The sequence below is a fragment of the Hypomesus nipponensis genome, chromosome 12 (genome assembly GCF_054491055.1).
Source record: "Hypomesus nipponensis isolate SF chromosome 12, ASM5449105v1, whole genome shotgun sequence".
NCBI classification, from domain to species: Eukaryota; Metazoa; Chordata; class Actinopteri; order Osmeriformes; family Osmeridae; genus Hypomesus; species Hypomesus nipponensis.
Genome location: NC_140372.1, coordinates 6243667 through 6263418, shown reverse-complemented (window position 1 = coordinate 6263418; position 19752 = coordinate 6243667). Strand labels below are relative to the sequence as shown.

The 19752-nt window shown below is 50.2% G+C and overlaps 1 protein-coding gene across 1 annotated transcript in view; it reads right to left on the bottom strand.

Annotated features, from left to right (window-relative positions):
* Positions 1-19473, bottom strand: part of ush2a (Usher syndrome 2A (autosomal recessive, mild)) — a 133184-nt gene extending 113711 nt beyond the window's left edge. Inside the window, exons 1-8 of the mRNA XM_084668085.1 lie at positions 19256-19473; positions 17241-18244; positions 13616-13820; positions 4708-4843; positions 2407-2470; positions 2088-2189; positions 1723-1915; positions 686-870 (exon numbers count right to left, since the gene is read on the bottom strand). Of these exons, the coding sequence (XP_084524211.1) occupies positions 686-870; positions 1723-1915; positions 2088-2189; positions 2407-2470; positions 4708-4843; positions 13616-13820; positions 17241-18025 (1670 nt within the window). The 5' untranslated portion in view covers positions 18026-18244; positions 19256-19473. The remainder of the gene's footprint in view (positions 1-685; positions 871-1722; positions 1916-2087; positions 2190-2406; positions 2471-4707; positions 4844-13615; positions 13821-17240; positions 18245-19255) is intronic.
* Between the last annotated feature and the right edge of the window lie 279 nt (positions 19474-19752).

Sequence of the window (19752 nt, the reverse complement as noted above, 5' to 3'; positions counted from 1 at the left end):
CACAGCATGCCAATGTGCCAACACTCAGAGCAGCTGATCACTCCTGTATCAACCTAATCAACATCTAACACTCCACTTCCTGCTTCCTCTTTGAGGTAATCATGTTGAGCCAATAGGGGCGGAAGATAGAAGATGTGCTTCCTGCTTTGAGAGGGATTCTTTGCACTGATTGGAGGAGATCAAACACTTCCTGATCCTAGAAAGTGTGTGTGTCTGTATGTGTGTGTGTGTGTGTGTGATCCTGTGTTTAAACTCTTTATAAACCCAGCCAAGCCCCTTCAGTCTCGCTCTGCGTCTCTCTGAGAGATCTGGGAACACACACACAGGCCTGATGCCAACAGTAAAGCCAGGAAAGGCTTCACACACACACACACACACACACACAGTTTGCCAAGAGGAGCTGGGAGAATTCCTAGAATCGGCCATGGAGCTGCAGGGCTCCCTGCTATCCCAGAAGCCTCTGTTGCTATCAAAGATGGAGCTGGTCTCTCACGGCGCCGACACAGATTAGAACAGGGACTGGGGTGTGAGGGTGTGTGTGAGTGTGTGTGTTTGGTGCTTAGAAGGAAAAGAGAAAGAAGCAACTCTGCTGCTGGAAGATCATCTGACAGTTGATGATAGTCAAGGAAGAGGAAGGAATGATAGAAGGATAGATGGAAGACAGGTGAGGAGGGAAGGATGTTACCTAGGGAACTGCAGACAGTTAACAGCACCGGGCGTGTCCAGAGGGCCGTTGTTCTGCAGAGCGAAGAGGCTGCAGTCTGCAGCCAGGTACTGCCAATCCTCCCACCCCGCCCCCTGGTCCCGCCTCCTCTGGATAAGCACCGCCTCCGGCTGCACATTGAGGAACTGTAGGATCACATAGAACACCTGCACACAGACGGGTACAATCAGAGAGACAGGCACAGAGACAGAGAGACACAGAGAGAGACAGACAGGAAGAGAGGCAGACAGACACAGAGAGAAAGACAGACAGAGATAAACACAGAGAGACAGACAGACAAATAGACAAACAGACAGAAAGAAGTCATTAAGGCCAGACATGCACAGTTACAGTAGAGGCAGGCAGGAAGACAGATAAGCAAAGTCAGCCAGGCAGACAGACAGGCAGACTCACAGACATAAATGCTTCCATTTAAAAAACCTCAAGAGAAATGCTCTCCTGTCTGTCTGTATAGACTCAAAGCGTGACAGTACACACACACACACACACACACATACACACACACACACACAGGGGGAATATGCATGAACACTAAAGAGCCATGGATTATCTATTATCTGCACAGCAACAGTCTACTCTGGGACGCAGGGAGACACAGCGTGAAACCTACTGAGCTTCTCTGCATTACTGCTTTATTCTCCTGCTTAGTACACACACACACAAACACACACAGACCCACACACACACATGCAATCACACATGCATGCATACAAATGCATTTACACATACACATTCACACGTTCATACACACGAGCGCATGCACACAAACACACACTCTTTAGACCTCTGAGCGTTTGGAGCGTGTGTCTTTTATCTGGGGACATGTTGAGAGAGGTCCAAACAGGCTCACACACACACACAGTGCACGCATGTGTGTTTTTGCATGTGTATATATGTGTGTGTGTGCGCATGAATGGACCTCTCCACAGAGATGAACACTCCATGGTCTAAATGGAGTGTGATTTTGTGTGTATGCATGTGACTGTGTAAGTGGGTACCTGGTACTGTCCGTTGAGCAGGTCGATGGTGATGTTGATGCCCTGGTCCTGGTGCTCCTCCGGGGGCAGGGAGTGTGAGATCCAGGCTGTGCCCTGGTCCTGGTCGTTGATGTAACCCAGAGGGTGGGCATTTAGGTTCAGTCTCAACACCCGGTTGTTGGTAGTATCCACCACAGCGTTGGGAATGCAGTACCTTGGTGTAATAATATTAACAATACATCATATTTATTTCGTATCTGTATCTTAAGTATCGTTACTTTATGACGAGCTGCCTAATAAAAAGATCCAACGAGCCATTCATTCGAATGCAAACCAGAGAGAAAGGTCAGAGGTCAAACTGGTAAATGCATGCAGCAGTACTGTACCTCTCCACCAGGGGATGAACCCTGGGGTGACTGGGGGGACAGCGGCATTCTGTCTGGGCGTGGAGGGGGGGCAAGACACTAGAATACACCTCCTGTAACTCTCTGCATGAGGAGGAGGGGAGAGGTGAGGAGAAGGGAGAGGAGAGGGGGGCCACAGTCATGTCAATGCAACAGACCAATACCGGTGGACAATGTGCTAATTGCCCAGCGTTCAATGCAGACAGAATCCTCTAAAGCTGTTTGATCCTGGCTCTCTGTCTTCCCCTCCATCTCTCCCTCCCTCCGTCTCTCCCGTTCCCCACCCCTTCCTTTAGCTCACCTGTTTGTTAGTGTGGCCGGATAAAATCTGAAATCCTGCATCCTCCCCATGAATTGATGTGATCCTGTGGAGTAGAGAGGAGAGGTGTCAGATCAACTCTAGAGAGGAGAGGAGAAGAGAGATGGAAAGGAGAAGAGGGAGGGGTGGAGGGGAGGAGTGGAGAAGAAAGGGGAGGAGAGGAGAAGAGAGGGGAGGAGAGGGGAGAAGAGGAGAGGACAGGGGAGGGGAGGAGAGGAGAAGAGAGGAGAAGAGAGGGGAGGAGAAGAGGGGAGGGGAGGAGAGGAGAAGAGAGGGGAGGAGAGGAGAAGAGAGGGAAGGAGAGGGGAGGAGAGGAGAGGAGAAGAGAGGGGAGGAGAGGGAGGAGAGGGGAAGAGAGGAGAGGGGAGGAGAGGAGAGGAGAGGGGAGGAGAGGGGAGGAGAGGAGAGGAGAAGAGAGGGGAGGAGAGGGAGGAGAGGGGAAGAGAGGAGAGGGGAGGAGAGGAGAGGGGAGGAGAGGGGAGGAGAAGAGAGGGGAGGAGAGGACATTAAAGGGGAGGAGAGAAGAGATGGAGAGCAGCCCTAGAGAGGCCAGTCAGCAGGATCCATAGGACTGGATTACATTATCTGGGCCTTTATTCCCTGCTACACTGGCCAAGTCTGACTGGCTGGGCTGGATGACTCACTGAATGACTTGGCTTGCTGGCTGGTTGACTGGTTGTTCCCTGGCTAATTCGTTGACTTTCTAGGTGTCTGGTTCGTTGATTGACCGATTGGCTGACTGGTTGGCTATTTAGGCTGGCCTACTGGCTCTTGATCTGTTTGTGTGTGTGTGTGATTAAAATGAAGAAGATAAGAAATGTGCCCGTCCTGACAGACAGCCCTGAGACAGTAGCAGACAGCGATAACACACTCTCAGTGGGTCCGACACAACACAGCCCTGCTTCCGTCCGTCCAGCCAGCTAACGTAGCGTCACACACACACACACCTTCCCTCCGAAAACAGAGAACGTCAGAACAACTGCCATCCTGGAAACAGTGTTTCATGTGTATCGTGTGTGTGTGTGTGTGTGCGTGTGGGCGTGTGATATCCCCAGCCCTGTGGTTTGGCAGAGGTCTTCTTCAGTGTGTCTAAAGCAGATTACCTTCAGTCAAACACTCAAGCATTGTTGTTGCTGTGATGATGCAAGCAAGGCTCCACTCTTCTTCATCTGTCTTTCAAGTGCTTCTCTGGATTCTGTGTGTGTGTGTGTGTGGTAAGCTTGATTTACCCTTATCTCTTTTTAAACTCTTTCTCCAGATTCTGAGTGTGTGTGTGTGTGTGATTGAGAGAGAGAGAGCGAGAGAAAGACAGAGATGGAGAGAGAGCTCTTGAGTGTTCCTGGTGCCTGTAGCTGTATGTGGTTACACTGTAAGCTTGTGCATAAGACCAGAGTCTCTGTCATGGCCGTCAGCCACTGAAGAGGAACTACTTGGAGTTTTACACCACTGGGTGCTCTGCTCCACATGGTTAACATGGAGTTCTTCACAAGAGCTGCATCACTTTCACAGCTGCCAAGGTGGAACCACGTGATGAGTTGGAGAGCTGTGCTTTGCCTGCTCTTTCAAACCCCTTGGCCCAGGGGAGAGGAGGGATACGTGCAGATGTAAACAGGCCCTTGATCGCACACACAAAGTAGACCGCACGTGTGTATGAGCATGGACAACCCAAGGCTATCGTCACCTCCTCTTCTCTCTTGCTGTCTTCGTGGATGGTTGATGGAACTTAGGATGAGAGGACAATAACCAGACACACACGCAAATGCCAACCCCCCCCAACACACGCACACACACACAAGCCTCCCCATTACGATGATGAGGGTTCATCGCAGCTAGCACCTCCTTCTGGTTTTAATCAATCACCTGATCAGCATTCTATCGATCGACCCACTGATAAACATTCCAGACACACAGCAAGGCGTGGGTGTGGTCCCCCCCGCCCCCACCCACACACCTCCCTACTGATCAATACCCCATATCTGATCAGAGCCTGATCAGATGCTGTCTTCCTGTCGACCACGGATCAATACCACAGCTTTGGAGCCCCCCTCTCAGGGGCCAGCGTGGTCCTCCAACACAGACAGGACGTCACTTATCTGTGTTCCTCCTCCCTGCTCCAGTATCTGATACATAACCACTTTCATGATCTAATCATTTATACTTAGAAAGTAGTATTGCTTCATCCCAAGTCGAAAGTCAAACTAAAACCTATGGACAACCATGGAACTGCGGTCAAACTATAATCTTAGTCCTTAATCTCCATGTGGATGGTTTGAGATTATTTACCGTTGGAGCTCAGCCCCACCCGCATAGGGTGGTCTGTCGTGATGTCACAGAGGGGGCGTGTCAGAGGCCGCGTGTCGAAGGGCGTTCCGTCCTCCTCCAGCCCGTCCAGGAAGAGACTGACGCTGGTGTCGTGCACCTGTGGACCAATCACAAGTTAGTGATACTCAACCGACCAATCAAAACACACATACACTGTATCTTGGGAAGCAGTGGCCGCTCACAACACCAGCCTAGTTAGCAGCTGCCAGGGATTGTGTCTATGCATATGTGTCTGTGTGACAGTGTGTGCATGTGTGTGTGTCAGTTAAACATGGAGGTTATCTTCTAGCTCATTTCCCTGGCAGTAACAGCCTGGGGCTAAAACCACACATGCCAATAATTTACTTCCTGTCGACCAAAGCCCCCTCCTCCTCCTCCGCCCAACCAGCAATACACCGACCGGGACAGTCAAAGCAACTGCTTCACTTCACATCAAAAACCTCTTCAGAAGCACACTGGTGGACCCCCCCCAAAAACTTCAATGCTCAGTCCTTTCCTCTCCTCCATCCCCCTCTCCCACTCAACTTCCCCCTCTCCCTAAGTCTGGCTGGTGAACACTGTGGTACTGCTGATAAAGCTTATTTCTCTTTCTAACACAAACCCCTTTCTCTCTCTTTCTCTCTCTCACCCTTTTCCCTTCTCTCCATCCTCTATCAACACCCCCCCCACCTTCTCTTTCTTTCTCTTTTGTGCTTCCCCTTCTCTCCTCTTTAGGGGAAGTTAAAGACTCTACCCAGAATGCCTTTGGAGGATGAAGACAGGAGAGGCAAGCGTCTGTCTAGAGGATAGTTGAGCTTCCCTGCTACCACTTTCATTATGAGAGAGAGAGAAAGAGAGAGAGAGAGAGAGAGAGAGAGAGAAAGAAAGAAGGAAAGAATGCAAAAGAAAGAGAAACGGTGAGAAAGAGACTGAAGGGGAGCGCATTCGGAATCTCTAACCAGCCAATGCCTGTGCGTGGAGATCTGAGGTGTTGTCACAGTGATGTAAATGAATTCTGAAGAGCTTCATCCTACTTAGGCGCCACACGCCCCTTTGAAACCCGTCCAGCACTGCTTTGTTACCCCCTCCCTCCCTCCCCTCCCCTCCCCTCTTCCTCACCTCCTCCTCCTTCCTTGCTACCTTCCCTCTCTTTTTCAACCAAGGTACCGTAACTTCAGAAATATCTTGAAGAGGAGAGGAGGGTGCTGCTGGTGATAAGTCTCCTCTTCTGTATACTCTTATTTCCTTTCCTCGTCAGTCCTCTCCTCTCCTCTTTCTCGTGTAACTTTATCTCTACCCCTCGCCTCCCCCCTTCCTCCTCCCCCCTTACCCTGGACTGAGAGAGTCCTGTCCATGTCCAGTCCAGTCCTGTGGCAGCGGAAAGCTTTTAGTGCCTCAGTGATCTCCACACTGGCATTTGGAGGAGCTGCTCTCAGTTTACTAAGTGGTGTAAGGGCATGACTGGTTTGGTCTGGGAAGGCTGGTCTAAGCTGGGCTGGGGTGGGCATGGGTGTCTCTAGGGTGTGGTTGGGCTAGTGTAGATGTATGTGTGTGTGTGTGTGCATATATATGTGTGTGTACATGTGCTAAAAGTCTGACCTGACCTCTAGCTCTAACCCATGAGAAGCAGGTGAAACCTGAGCAGAGCTCATTAAGGTAGAAATGCCAGCCAGACCTCACGGCTGTGACCACTGGACGTGCTGTCCACTCTGGAGCTGGCTGCACCACAACACTCAGACCACTGGAACTTCCCAGATAGGATTCAAGAAATGATTCATGAAATTAAATGAACTAACCAATCCAAATATAGTTTTTATGGTTACATAACCATCACTTTAATGACGATGATCTATAGAGATTTTGTTTAGGCCTTCAATTTTTTTCTTTCTAAATACAGTATTATTATTATGGTCATTAGGTTATGAAAAATGACCGAGCATAAACAATATTTTGTACATCAGGAACCTGCCAGTTGTCCCTTTTTAAATCAGTTGAGTTGAATTGTGTTAGGATATTAGAACACTGTCATATTTTTCAGAGAGCTGTATTTATCTGCATTTGATGTGTGCACAGACAGAGGCCTGTGTTGTGACAGCTTAGCGTTTGGTGTTTATATTAGTGGGTTTATATTAGAGGGTATTAGAACATTATATGAGATGTCCTTTCCTGCTGCCCTGCAGATGACATTAGTTCAATAGGGCTGACACACAGACAAATGAACACACACCACACACACCTACGGTACTCACCCTCCCCTCCCTTCTCCTTTCCTATCATGTCTTTTTCTCTTCCCTTCTCTTCTCTCCCTTTCCCCTCCACTCCTCTCCGCACCTCTTCTGCACTCCTCTCCTCTCTCCCACCCCACCCCACCCCCCCATGTACCCACACTCCTACACAGTGACTGACAAACCCTCACTGATAACACCCTCTCATCCTGACCTGTCAAGAGAGGAAGGAAACTGAGGAAAGAGCGAGGAGGAAGAGGGAGAAAGAGGAATGGAGAGAGAGAGAGAGAGAGAGAGAGAGAGAGAGAGAGAGAGAGAGAGAGAGAGACGGAGAAAGGTGTAGGATGAGGGATGGAGGGATGGGGTAAAGGCATAGAGAGAGAGGGAGGAGGAGGGATAGATGGAGAAAAGGATGGATATCAGAAGCAAATATCCCACTGTGCTGCTTTAGTGTACCTCAAATGTTGCTACTCTCTCCATCTAGGCACACACGCATGCCTACATGCACATAGATGCACGCGCACACGCGCACACACACACATGTATTATTTATGGCCTGTCCTGTCCTCTCTGTGACTGACTCTTATCATTTAAATGAAGCAGAAATGTTTTCCTGTTTGTAATTTGTTACATTATCGCATGTTTTACCACTGAGCATGGCCTAGGGCTGGGAGCAGAGATGTCACAGTCTGAGACAAACGACCGGAACGAGGGAGGAGGATGAAGGTAGGGCGGAGGACAAGGAGGAGGAGGGGGTAGTGGGTTTGGATTGAATATAGTCATTGGATTTTGCTATAATACTATAACAGAGCTATAGAGTATCTATTGTACAGTTCCTCTCTCATTCTCCTTCCTTCATTACATCAGTCACCTCTCCTTACATCTGTATTTGTACCTCTTTCTCTTCCCCCCTCTCTCATCCCTCCTATACACCACCTCTCCATCCTTTCCCCTCCCTGTCTCCCCTTGCCTTCCCTCCTCTCCTCCTTCTCTCTCTCCCTCCCAACCCTCCTCCATCCATCCATCCCTCCCTCCCTCCACCTCCACCCCCCCACCCGTCTCCCGTCTGGGCGCGTGGCCCTGATGAACAGCCAGTATTCCCTTTATCACATTAACACAGCCCAGGGAGAAACACATTTGTTCTACTCAAGTACACTAAAGATACAATTACCCAGACGGCATATACACACTTTACACCCAGGCTGGTCCGGCTCTCCCCCAGAACCCCAGCCATATATTAACACTAGCATGACAGTTTATTTAAGAAAAGAAAATTGTCTGTGAGGTGAAGGAGGAGGGGGACATATATAAGGTGACGTGTCAGTGTTTTAATAAAGGCTATAAGTCTCCAAGGACTTCCTCTCTAAGCAGGAAGCATACCCGGGGATTCTTTTACGGTCGCCACAGAGATGAGCAGAAATCATGTAGACTAACAAGCTTTGATGGTCCTGCTGCAACTCTCTACCTGCTCGTCTGCACCTCTCTCTCTCTCTCTCTCTCTCTCTCTCTCTCTCTCTCTCTCTCTCTCTCTCTCTCTCTCTCTCTCTCTCTCTCTCTCTCTCCCTCTGTCTCCCTCTCGTCTCTCTCTGTCTCTTCATATCTCTCTCTGTCGCTTCATCTCTCTCTGTCTCCCTCTTTCTTGTCATCCCTCTCTCTCTCTAGCTTGTCTCTCTGTCCTTCTTTATCTCCCTCCCTCTTCTTCCGATTTCCTTTTTTATCTCACCTCTCATCATCATCTTCTTCCTCTCTCTCTCTCTCTCTCTCTCTCTCTCTCTCTCTCTCTCTCTCTCTCTCTCTCTCTCTCTCTTGTCCTCCGCTCCTCTCCCTGCTCGACATCTCCAGGGTGTTGAGGAAAAATGTTGACCCCCATTACTGTAAAACTCGCATCTTCCAGTCTTTGTCCTGAACTCTGTATAGTGTGTATTTGTGTGTGTGCTTGCGTGCGTGTGTGCGTGCAGGGTGTCCATGATTAAAACATGAACGCATGGGAGCTAAATGTCTAAATGGGTTTAATTAGCATGGCAGTGTTTTATCAGAATCATCTACAGGATAAGTGTCTCCAAACATCTCTGGAGAGATGATTCCTAGCAGACACACTTGCAGCTGCAAACACACACTCCAAAACACACACACATACACACACACATTTGAACACTTCAAATCAGATTTTTCTTGTCTTATATTATATTAATACATATAGTCCTATTATAATTATCTTTAATAACCCTTTACTGAGAATGGTTGTTCCCCATGTTAAACCCAAGGATTGACTTGCTTGGATGAAATCGCACTTTTAGTCTACAGTAATATATGCCAGGCAGGATGCCCTCTGTCCTCCCCTGCCAGGCGACGGAGGGCTAGCGTAAAGGTGCCCGCTCTCCTCGCCCGTTACGACCTTGCCTCACCTTCACACACACACACACACACTCAGAGTTACACACACAGGGTTACACACAAAGTTATGCATACACACACACACAAAGGGATTCACACACAGTAACGCACCCTCACACACGTACACACGGATCCACACAGTTACGCACACACAGACACACCTCACCTTCACTCTGTCTGACAATCCGTCTCTGTCAGGCTAGGTGGCATGGGGGGCAAGGGGGGAGGAGCCAGGGGAGGGGAAGGGTTGGGGAGGAGGGGTGTGTGGGGTTTGACCCCATGCCAGTTCCCTACACAGACACACACACACACACACACTGACACGCAAACAGTCCACCTCTACTCCATCCTCTCTCATCCCTCCCTCTTTCTATCCCTCTCTTTCTCTGCCCCCTCATGCTCTTCCTGTTCCTTTACTTTTTGTTTATGTCTCTCTGTCTCTGTCCCCCCCTCTCTCTGTCGCTGTCTCCCCCCATCTCTGTGTCTCTCTTCCACCCCTCTCTCCCTGTCTCCTAAAGTGTATGTCTCCATTTCTCCCTCTCTTCCTTTCTCTCCTACTCTCTCTATCTCCCCCTCCCCTCTCTCTCTCTCTCTCTCTCCCTCTCTCTCTTTCTCTCTCTCTCTCTATTTCTCTGTCTCTCCCTCTCTCTATCCCCAGCAAGCCGACATTAACATGGACTGTGTGTTTTCCCTAAATATCACTCTCTGCATCTAGAGAGCCTCTCCACAGCCCAGCAGACCAAGGGCAGAGAGGACACCAGCCTGGACACTCCTCAGAATATCACTGCCTTCTGACACATAGCACAAGTCAGACCATCACTGGCTTCTTAGGACAGAAGAGAACAGCTGGCACACACACTTCCAAACATACCGTCTGTGAATCTAGACAGACGCAACCATGCACAGTAGCAGTATACCTGACAGACACTATCTGAGAGGGGCATAATGACATGTACAGTACTGTACTATGAAGGAAAGCTAATCATGATATGTGGTTAGTTGAATGGAAGGAAAAGGGAGAACGAGGGATGGAGGGGGGGGGCGAGGGAATGAGCGGAGGAGCGCATGAAGGGATGGTCAGGCAGGGTAAGGGGGTTAAGGCAGGGATGAAGGGAGGGAGGGGAGGATGGGGATGGAGGGAGGAGGGGTTATGGCTGACAGCATGGGGTGAGGAGGTGTGAGCACATCAGGGTTGCAGGCCGGTGACTGGACATGCTGGCCAAGATCCACCCCTCAGGAGAGAAAGAGGGAGAGAGGGGGAGAGATGGAGAGACAGAGACGCAGTGTGAGATGGAGACAGAGATGGAATGAGAGAGAGAGAGAGAGAGAGAGAGAGAGAGAGAGAGAGAGAGAGAGACTAGTCTTGGGATGGGAGCTCTAATTGTGCGTGAAAACGTTCATTAAGGTTGTGGGATTCTGGAAGTTTCCGCAGCTACACACTCCGGGTGAGACGGGGCAGAAGAAAAAGGCGAAGCCCCAAGGTAGAGACAGAAGTTGGGTGAGGAAGACAGGCGGATTGTGGGAGCAGGAGAGAGAGGGAAAACTGGTGTCCTGTCCTCAGGACCTGGGCCACAGTCAGAGAGATGATGCCAAGATACACACACACACACACACACACCCACACCAACAAAAACAACAATGTAGAAGGCCAGAATTGAGCCAACTCACACAGCAGACAATACTGCAGTAGATCTCCTGTTATATCACTGTGCATTTTTCAACATATATCTCATGATGTGTACTATACATTACTATATCTCTGTCAGTAGGTCTCTCTCGGAGTAGAGGTCTTTCAGGGTAACTGTCTCTGGGTAGGTCTCTCTGGTGTTGTTGACTCAGGTGAGCAGGGAGGCTAGTCGTATCATCATGTTACATCAGCAGGTACTCAGGTCATATTCATGTCTCACACACAGTACCTGGCCTGACCCTGACACCTGATACCAAAACAACCAATCAGCTGGAGACACACAGACAGACAACCAGCCAGAGCCCAACAGACAGACAACCAGCCAGAGCCCAACAGACAGACAACCAGCCAGAGCCCCACAGACAGACAACCAGCCAGAGCCCAACAGACAGACAACCAGCCAGAGCCCCACAGACAGACAACCAGCCAGAGCCCCACAGACAGACAACCAGCCAGAGCCCCACAGACAGACAACCAGCCAGAGCCCCACAGACAGACAACCAGCCAGAGCCCAACAGACAGACAAACAGCCAGAGCCCCACAGACAGACAACCAGCCAGAGCCCAACAGACAGACAAACAGCTGGAGACACACAGAGACAGGCAGACAGACAGCCAGACCGACCTCCAGGCTGAAAGTCAGCAAACCTGAATCTGACTGACACACACAAAGCCAAACAGACAATTCCAAGAAACAAGTCAGTCTCTGAAAGCCAGAGAGCCTTACAACAGTAAGGTCTGTGCAGTCGATCAGTAAGCCAACCAGTCAGTCAGCCGGTCGAGTATGTCACGTAGAGAGGAGCAAGATGTCAGAGGACCAGGCTGAGCAGTGAAGTAGCCTGGATGTTTAAACATTAATGTGAGCTTGTTTCAGTGTGACGGCCGGGTGACTGCTGCCTGACAGTCGTATGGTAATGCTGATTTAGACAGGCACTCACAGAGACAGCCCCTGGGGTCCTCCAGGCACACAGCAGCAACAGCTACCCTACAAGAATTTACATCTTTAAACTTTACTCCCTCCCCCCCCACCTCCCTCCTTTTCCTGTCTCTCTCATTTCATTTAGATGTGAAGCAACTTCTACTTTTCTTCTACTCACGCTATCTCTCTTTGTCTTGCTCCCCACCTCTCTCTCTCCCCATGTCTTCTCTCCCTTTCAACCCCCTTTCAAACTTTTCGACCATCTTCTCTCTCTCTCTCTCTCTCTCTCTTTTCCTCTCTTTTGTTCCCTATTTTTCTCTTTCTGTCTCCCTCTCTCCCTCCTCCCTCTATCTCTCCCTCCTCCCTCTCTCCCTCCCCCCCCCCCCCCTCTCTCTTTCTCACTCTTTTTCTCTCTACCGTGACCTGCCAAGAGTAGTGATGAGCTGTGATGTCAGAGCCGGTTCTAACAGTTAGAATCTAACTGAGGCCCTAGGGCCACATAGAGAGACAGAAGGAGATAAATAGAGAGAAAGAGTGACAGAGACAGAAGGCGAGAGAGAAAGAGAGTGAAGGAGAGATGCCGCATGGAGGACCAGAAACACTGCATCGCTTTAAATATCATCTTTAACCTCCCTCTCACGCCATCCCCTCCTCACCCTTCCTCCCTAATCACTCTTACCCCATCCTTTCTACCCTCCTCTGTCATCCCCCCTTCTTTCTCTCTTTCCCCCTTGCTCTCCCCGCCCCTCTCTCATCCCCCATTTGTATCCCCCCACCCCTCCCTCATCCCCCCTTCTCTCCCTCTTTCCAACTCCATCTCTGTTACAGAGTCCATCCATCCCATAGACAAATTAGCAACAATAAGACACGTCACACACACTCAGGAAGCGCCGCTGTCACTAACCGCTGCTGGCATCACACACACGCAGCCACGTACACACGCACACACACACGCAAACCCAGGAGCCATATCACCCTCACCCGTCTCCACCTCCCTCCCTCCATCCATCCCTCCCTCCCTCCTTCCTTCAGGCTGCATTTTCCTTTCCTCTTTTCTTTCCCTCGTTATCATAATCACATTGGACAAGCACCTAGGGACGTCCCCCCCCCCAGCACCCCCCCTCTCCCCCTCCCCAGCACTGTAATGTTGTATTCTGTTTGACTGTCTTTTCTTTACCACTTCCCGCTTTCTGTTTCATCTCTTCAATCATGGATTGGTCTGAGTGTGTGTGTGTGTGTGCATGCGTGTGTGTGTGTGAGTGAGTGGCAGCAGTTAGAAGACAGCCTCTAAGGCACCTCAATCACAACCCCTTCTTCATGTGGTAACATCTGTATCTCCACCAATACACCGCTAGAAATCCCCCCTCCCCAACAACAACCCCCTCCTCATCCCCTCATCCCCTCGCCCAGCTCCAAACTGCACAGGGACACATTTGTCAGACATAATAAGTTGGTATGGTATTCCCCACACCCTTCCAGGGAAGCCAAAACAGATGTGTGTCTGTAACTCCAACCCCCACCAGGGTTAGAGCAGTTAGGGTTGTTAGGGTTCAGGTTAGAGTTAAGCTTGAGTTAAGGGTTGGAAGGGTTCAAATCAGTCCGGGTCAGGGTCTGGGTGAGAGGCAGGGTAGGGGTTGTGGTTAGAGTGAGAGGTTTCAGATCTTACCTGTAGCGCCAGGTGTGTCCATCTGTCCACTGTGATCCGGCCACGGGTGCTGAAACTCACCGACAGTGGGTGGCCGCTGGACTGACCACTAGTTTGATCGTCAGTTTGACCGCTGTGAGGTTGACCATACCGCAAGTTGACTGCAGACTCAGAAACGGTCAGGAGGAACACAAGCTGGTCCTCTGAACTCTTCTCTATCACAGTCCTGAGAGAGGAGCAGAGAGCCAGGTCAAACACACACACACAATGACAGGTACACACACACACACACGGACACACACCTTTCCCTACCTGGACATCCAGTGGCAGGGTGTGAGTCTCTTGTACCTATGTGTTTGAGTGTACGAGTCGCCACAGAGAGGACTGAGTGAGAGCCAGGCCTGAGAGTGGCCTCAGCAGAGACATCACCTGACATTTACACCTGCTGTAACACGTGTAATATCCAGCCTGTAATATCCAGATTTTACATGGGTGTGTGTGTCTGTGTGTGTGTGTCTGTGTGTCTGTGTGTCTGTGTGTCTGTGTGTCTGTGTCTGTGTGTGTGTGTCTGTGTGTCTGTGTGTGTGTGTCTGTGTGTCTGTGTCTGTGTCTGTGTCTGTGTGTGTGTGTCTGTGTGTGTCTGTGTCTGTGTCTGTGTCTGTGTGTCTGTGTCTGTGTGTGTCTGTGTGTGTGTGTGTGTGTGTGTGTGTGTGTGTGTGCCGCAGACAGGAGCTAAGGGAGCACACCCCCACGCTCCCCTCGTCATATTAAACACCCTCAATGACATTTTATGAGAAACTGTGGGTTTTTATGAACACAGGCCAACACACCCAATAAATCACGTGTGTGTGTGCGTGTGTGTGTGTGCGCGTGTGTGTGTGTGAGAGAGAGAAAGAGTATGAGTGGGAGAAAGAAAAAGAAACTGACAAAAATAAAATAAGAGAGGATTAGAAAGGGGTGTGTGTGTCTAGTCTGAGTGAGAGAAAGAGAGAGAAAAAGAGTGCGTGTGTATGTGTGTGTGCCTTCTCCTATCATCTACGTGGACTGAGGGGAGAACATGTTTTAATGTAACATGATCCATGGGCCAGCATGCTTGCTAGCATTAGGGAAAAGATAATCATCTCCCTTTTAAGAGATGCATGTACTTTCATACCATTAACCTGGATCCTTTCATGAGATATCTCTTCAGCTCAACACCTTCTGACTGAACACCATTTGAAGATATTTTTAACTAAAACACTAAGTGATACTTTCTCAGGTTAACTCACAATGTGGGTATGTATTGAAAACAAACAAACCCTCTCTAACATGACAAGAGAACTTCTCCACACTATTGAAATGGCCCCCCGGTCGTATGACTGGTTACATAACTCCACTATGAAACCTGAGGAACCCTACGGAGACAACTGAGACAGACTACATGGTTTTCAAAGTGGGACCTTCCAGCATCCAACCCTGAGCCCCCACCCCTGCCTCCAGACCCCCACCCCCCAGCCTCATAGGACCCCTAGCCCCCCAGCCTCCAGAACAACCAGCTTCCAGCTCTTCCAACCTCCAATCCACCTGTCATTCAAGCCGTCCTGCTCCCCAACCCCCCCAGCCCCCCCCAGTCCCCCCAACCCACCAGCCCACAACCCCCCAGCCTCATAGGACCCCAGCCCCCCAACCCCCCAGCCTCATAGGACCCCAGCCCCCCAACCCCCCAGCCTCATAGGACCCCAGCCCCCCAACCCCCCAGCCTCATAGGACCCCAGCCCCCCAACCCCTTCAGCCTCCCAGCCCCCTTGGCCATCAGTCTGCCAGCTTCCAGCCCCTTAACTCCCAGTCTCTCTGTCACTGCTCTCTTGTTGTGTTTCGGGCTGAAAGGAGCTGGTTACAGGACTCCCCCTTTCCAGGACACCCGTTTCTCCCTCATGCTTTCATCTCCTGTCCTCTCCTCTATCACTTCCTAGGTAGAGGGGAACAAAGTGGTCTTTCAGCTAGGATCTCTGCCTCTGTGCTCTGGACAAACACACAGGCAATCTTACCCTCACTCATCTAAACCAGCCACAGCTGCTGACGCTGTCAACACACATGCGTGCACACACACACACATACATACACACAGAGTGTGTATCTTGTAGGTGGGTGAGAGGAGGGGGGTCAACAACTATATAAAATTCCCCCAGAATGTTTATTAAATTGTATGAACAGCAATCTCAAGGGCCCAGGCTAAAGACAGCACATACAGACACACACAGATTCCTGACATTACTAGAGAAGAGAAAGGATGCTAGTACACCAGTCCACTTAGTGTAGAAACTCAGACATATAACTGACCTATCACAGTCCAGCAGACAAACACAGCTCTCTTAATCACTCTGCCGAAATACTACCAGTGTATGATCATCAGGCGTGAAAGACTGTGTGAGAGAGTTAGAAAGAGTGTGTGTGAGAGAGGGGTTCAGAGAGGGACAAAGAGGAGAGGAAGAGACAAAGAGGGAGAGCAGAGAGAGGTTTGTTTTGAGTGTGAGAGGTACTGTAGAGAGGTGAGGAGAGATGAATAGAGAGAGGAAGAGGGGTAAGGAAAGAGGCAGAGAGAGGTGAGGAGAGGAAGAGAGGTAAGGAGAGAGGTGAGGAGAGAGGAAGAGAGGTAAGGAGAGAGGCAGAGAGATAAGGAGAAGAGAGAGGAAAAGAGGTGAGGAGAGACGGGCAGAGAGGAGAGGAGTGAGGCCTTTTATCTAGCCTCTTTGATGACGGCTGCTAAAATTGGTCGCAACAAAGACCAGCAGATGTAAACAAAACACAGTGCGAGGTAAGATAAAGGGATTTAGTGAAACAACAACACAATCATCTCTTCACTTCCTCCTACACTCAGGGTCAAGCAGGGTCAGCAGGCAAGCTCTCTGTCCCCTCACACACCTGTGTGGTTGTGGTTTAGGAACACAAAACACTCACATATCTCATTCTCTATATATATATATAACACAGCTGGACTGTGGGACTACAGTCGTGTAGCTTCCCAGGAACAGGTCCTTAGTATAAACCTACTTCTAAACACCCTACTAAACAAACTTTTAGTCAGAACTGTACACCCGGGAATGCTCTTTATTCCCGGAATGTGGATAACGAAAGACGTCTGAATTTGGACTGGGAGGAGAACCAGGCCTGTCTACTGTCTGTGCTCTTCTATCTATCCGATAGCTGGCAGCTAACAGTTAGCGTGATTGAGACAGTGCGAGGCCTGAAGAAGACACCTGATAGGTGTTGTGGTAACCCAACACACACATAAACAATGCACACTCTGGTTTCAGCACTCTCACTTGGCTGAATCATATGGTGTCTAAGATTACGCTGGTCCACCATGTTCTAGGGCCATGTCGACCTGTCAGTCATGCTGGATTACAGCTATGGATAATGCAAAGGTCCTTATCAGATAATAGTCATTGTTCGTCAATGTTTCAACGCCTCGGCACAGATATACATGTGAAGCAGCACACGACATGCAGTAGACTGGGTGATCGTTATTAAAACACTTATCTAATATACATTAATATGATATAATACTACAATCATATTATAGACTAAAGTGGTTATTAGGATTAGAGATAACAGATTACAGAGAAGAAGGAGGAGAAGAAGAAGAGGAAAGGAGTTGATGACTCACATCTCTCCAGCAGCTTCTGGTTTGATCCAGACGGTCAGGGTGAGTGCCCCCAGCGGCCCCAGACTCTGGGGAGGGGGCAAGGCCACGCAGCCTCCCTGGAAGTCCCTGAAGATCACACTCCCAGATCCCTCCTCCTCCTCTGCCGCCCCGGGGCGTGGGGCCCGCCCGTCCCCCACCACGCAAGGGCCCCAGTGGGGGGGCAGGAGGAGGGGTGCGTGTGGCGGGGCAGTGGAGCGGTAGGGGCAGTCCTGGACGCAGAAGGCCTGGGTGCAGGGTAGCGGGTCTGGGGGGGAGGGAGAGGGGGAGGCGGAGGAGGGAGAGGTGGAGGGGGAGAGAGGGAGGCAGTAGGCAGTTGGCTCGGGCAGTCCGCAGGTGGCACGAGGCGGGGAGGTGAAGACGGGTTTGTGGATGGCGATGTTCTCCAGGCGGGGGAAGTGACCCTGGGGGCTGGCGAGGGGCAGGACCACAACCAGGACCAGGATGGACAGCCATGGAAGCATCCTCCCTCCTCCCCTCTCCTTTCTCATCCCTCGTTCCTCTCCCTCCCTTCTCTCCTCCCCCACTTCTTCCGGACCGGGCCAACAGACTCTTCTTTCTCCTCTGCCTCTTCCCGCCTCGGTTTCTTTCCCGCGTTCCCGTCTCTCCTCCACTCTGCTGCCTCTGACCCCTGGCCCCCATCCACCCCCTCCTCCCTCCGTCGCCCTCTCTTTCCGTCCAGCCCAGCTTGGCCAGGATGACCCAGAAGCTTCTGGAAGCGGGCTCGCTGAATAAGTGATGATGGTCATGGTTTGGGAGGTGGCATTTCACAGGCCAGTGCCTTGGGTAAGGCAGCGCAGCTTAGCAGTCCGGCAGTCACACACACACACACACAGGATGTGACGGACACACACACACAGGGCACAATGGTCACACACACACACACACAGGGCACGATGGTCACACACACACATGCAGGGAAGGCCAAAGCCTGCACATGATAGCTAGGATTTCAGCCCAGGACAGACCTGTAGAGAATAAGAGGGGGATGGGTAGTGTAAGATATAGAGAGATAGACAGAGAAATGAATAGAAAGAAGAGGGATAGGAGAGACAAGTGAACAAGAGAGACCAAAAGAGAGGATAAAGAGAGAACGAGAATAGAGAGAGAGAGAGAGAGAGAGAGAGAGAGAGAGAGAGAGAGAGAGAGAGAGAGAGAGAGAGAGAGAGAGAGAGAGAGAGAGAGGAGAGGAGAGGAGTGGAGTGGAGTGGAGTGGAGAGGAGAGGAGAGGAGAGGAGAGGAGAGGAGAGGAGAGGAGAGGAGAGGAGAGGAGAGGAGAGGAGAGGAGAGGAGAGGAGAGGAAAAGAGAGAGAACGAGTCAGACACCAAATATATGGCAGGTGTAAATGCCATGCAGGCTATTCTGTGCCCAAGGCTATCATGTTAGCTCTGATGGAAGCTAAGCTTAGGTGATGAGGTACATTTCTTTCCTGCTCGATTTAGAATTGAACCAAAACATGTCATTTTGCTGTGGTATCCGTAAGATTGACAGGTTGGCCTGAAATAATTTCGCCAGGCGTTTTGTGGGGGGAATTGAGGCTTACGCAAAGCATTGCTTCTAGTATAGGATAGGCTACTGCAGTCCACAGTGTTACAAACTAGGCCTATCCTGCCGAAAAACACACCGTTCAAAACGGTCAGATGGACCTGCGTCAGTGTGTGAGATAACCGATTCAATATTAGGTAACACTAAATATATAAATGTCACACATCATCATCGCTGGAGAAGTACTAGTAGACCGGTTCACCCCTGTGCAACCTGCTCTCCCCGCCTGCCGACTGAGAACATCAACATTCAACACGTTGCTGTCTAAATATTTTGGCCGCATCTTTATACAAACGCTCTAAAGCCACTCATGTTTTGCTGTGAAGAGGATATGTTTACTGTTAACACATATTTGATACTATGAAGTACGCTACCTTATAGCGTGTGTGTCGAATAACATGTATTATCATTCAATGCGATGTATCCCTCTTACCTCAGCATGTTCGCAGACACTGCCTTGGCGCAAAGTAGATTACAGCGCTCAGCCATCTGGCCAGCGCTCGAGACACACGGAACAAAGTAGCGGCGATGAACTTGAGAGCGCAGAAGTCGATATTAAATGAAAAAATGTATGTTCTCAGACAGTAACATACTACTCCAACATCCCTGTTTGATACCTGTAACACAGCCCAAACACACACGGCATATGTGTATCTGTATAATTACCCCCCTCCGTGGCTCGCAGAGATGACGAGGATTCGATTAACCCCCCTTCGCGAGTGCGCCTGGCCAACAAGTGGCTCTCATGGCTCAAGCAGTAACGCTTCCCCGGGTCGCTAGGCAACCCTGGGCTGGACAGTGTCCTGCATTCACTCAGGTGTGGATCGCCTGCTCCTCAAGGAGACATGGGCTCTGTGGATTATTTATGATAAATACATTTAGGCTTAAGAAATAGCTAGTAAATAAACCCCAAAACATCTGAGATTTAGG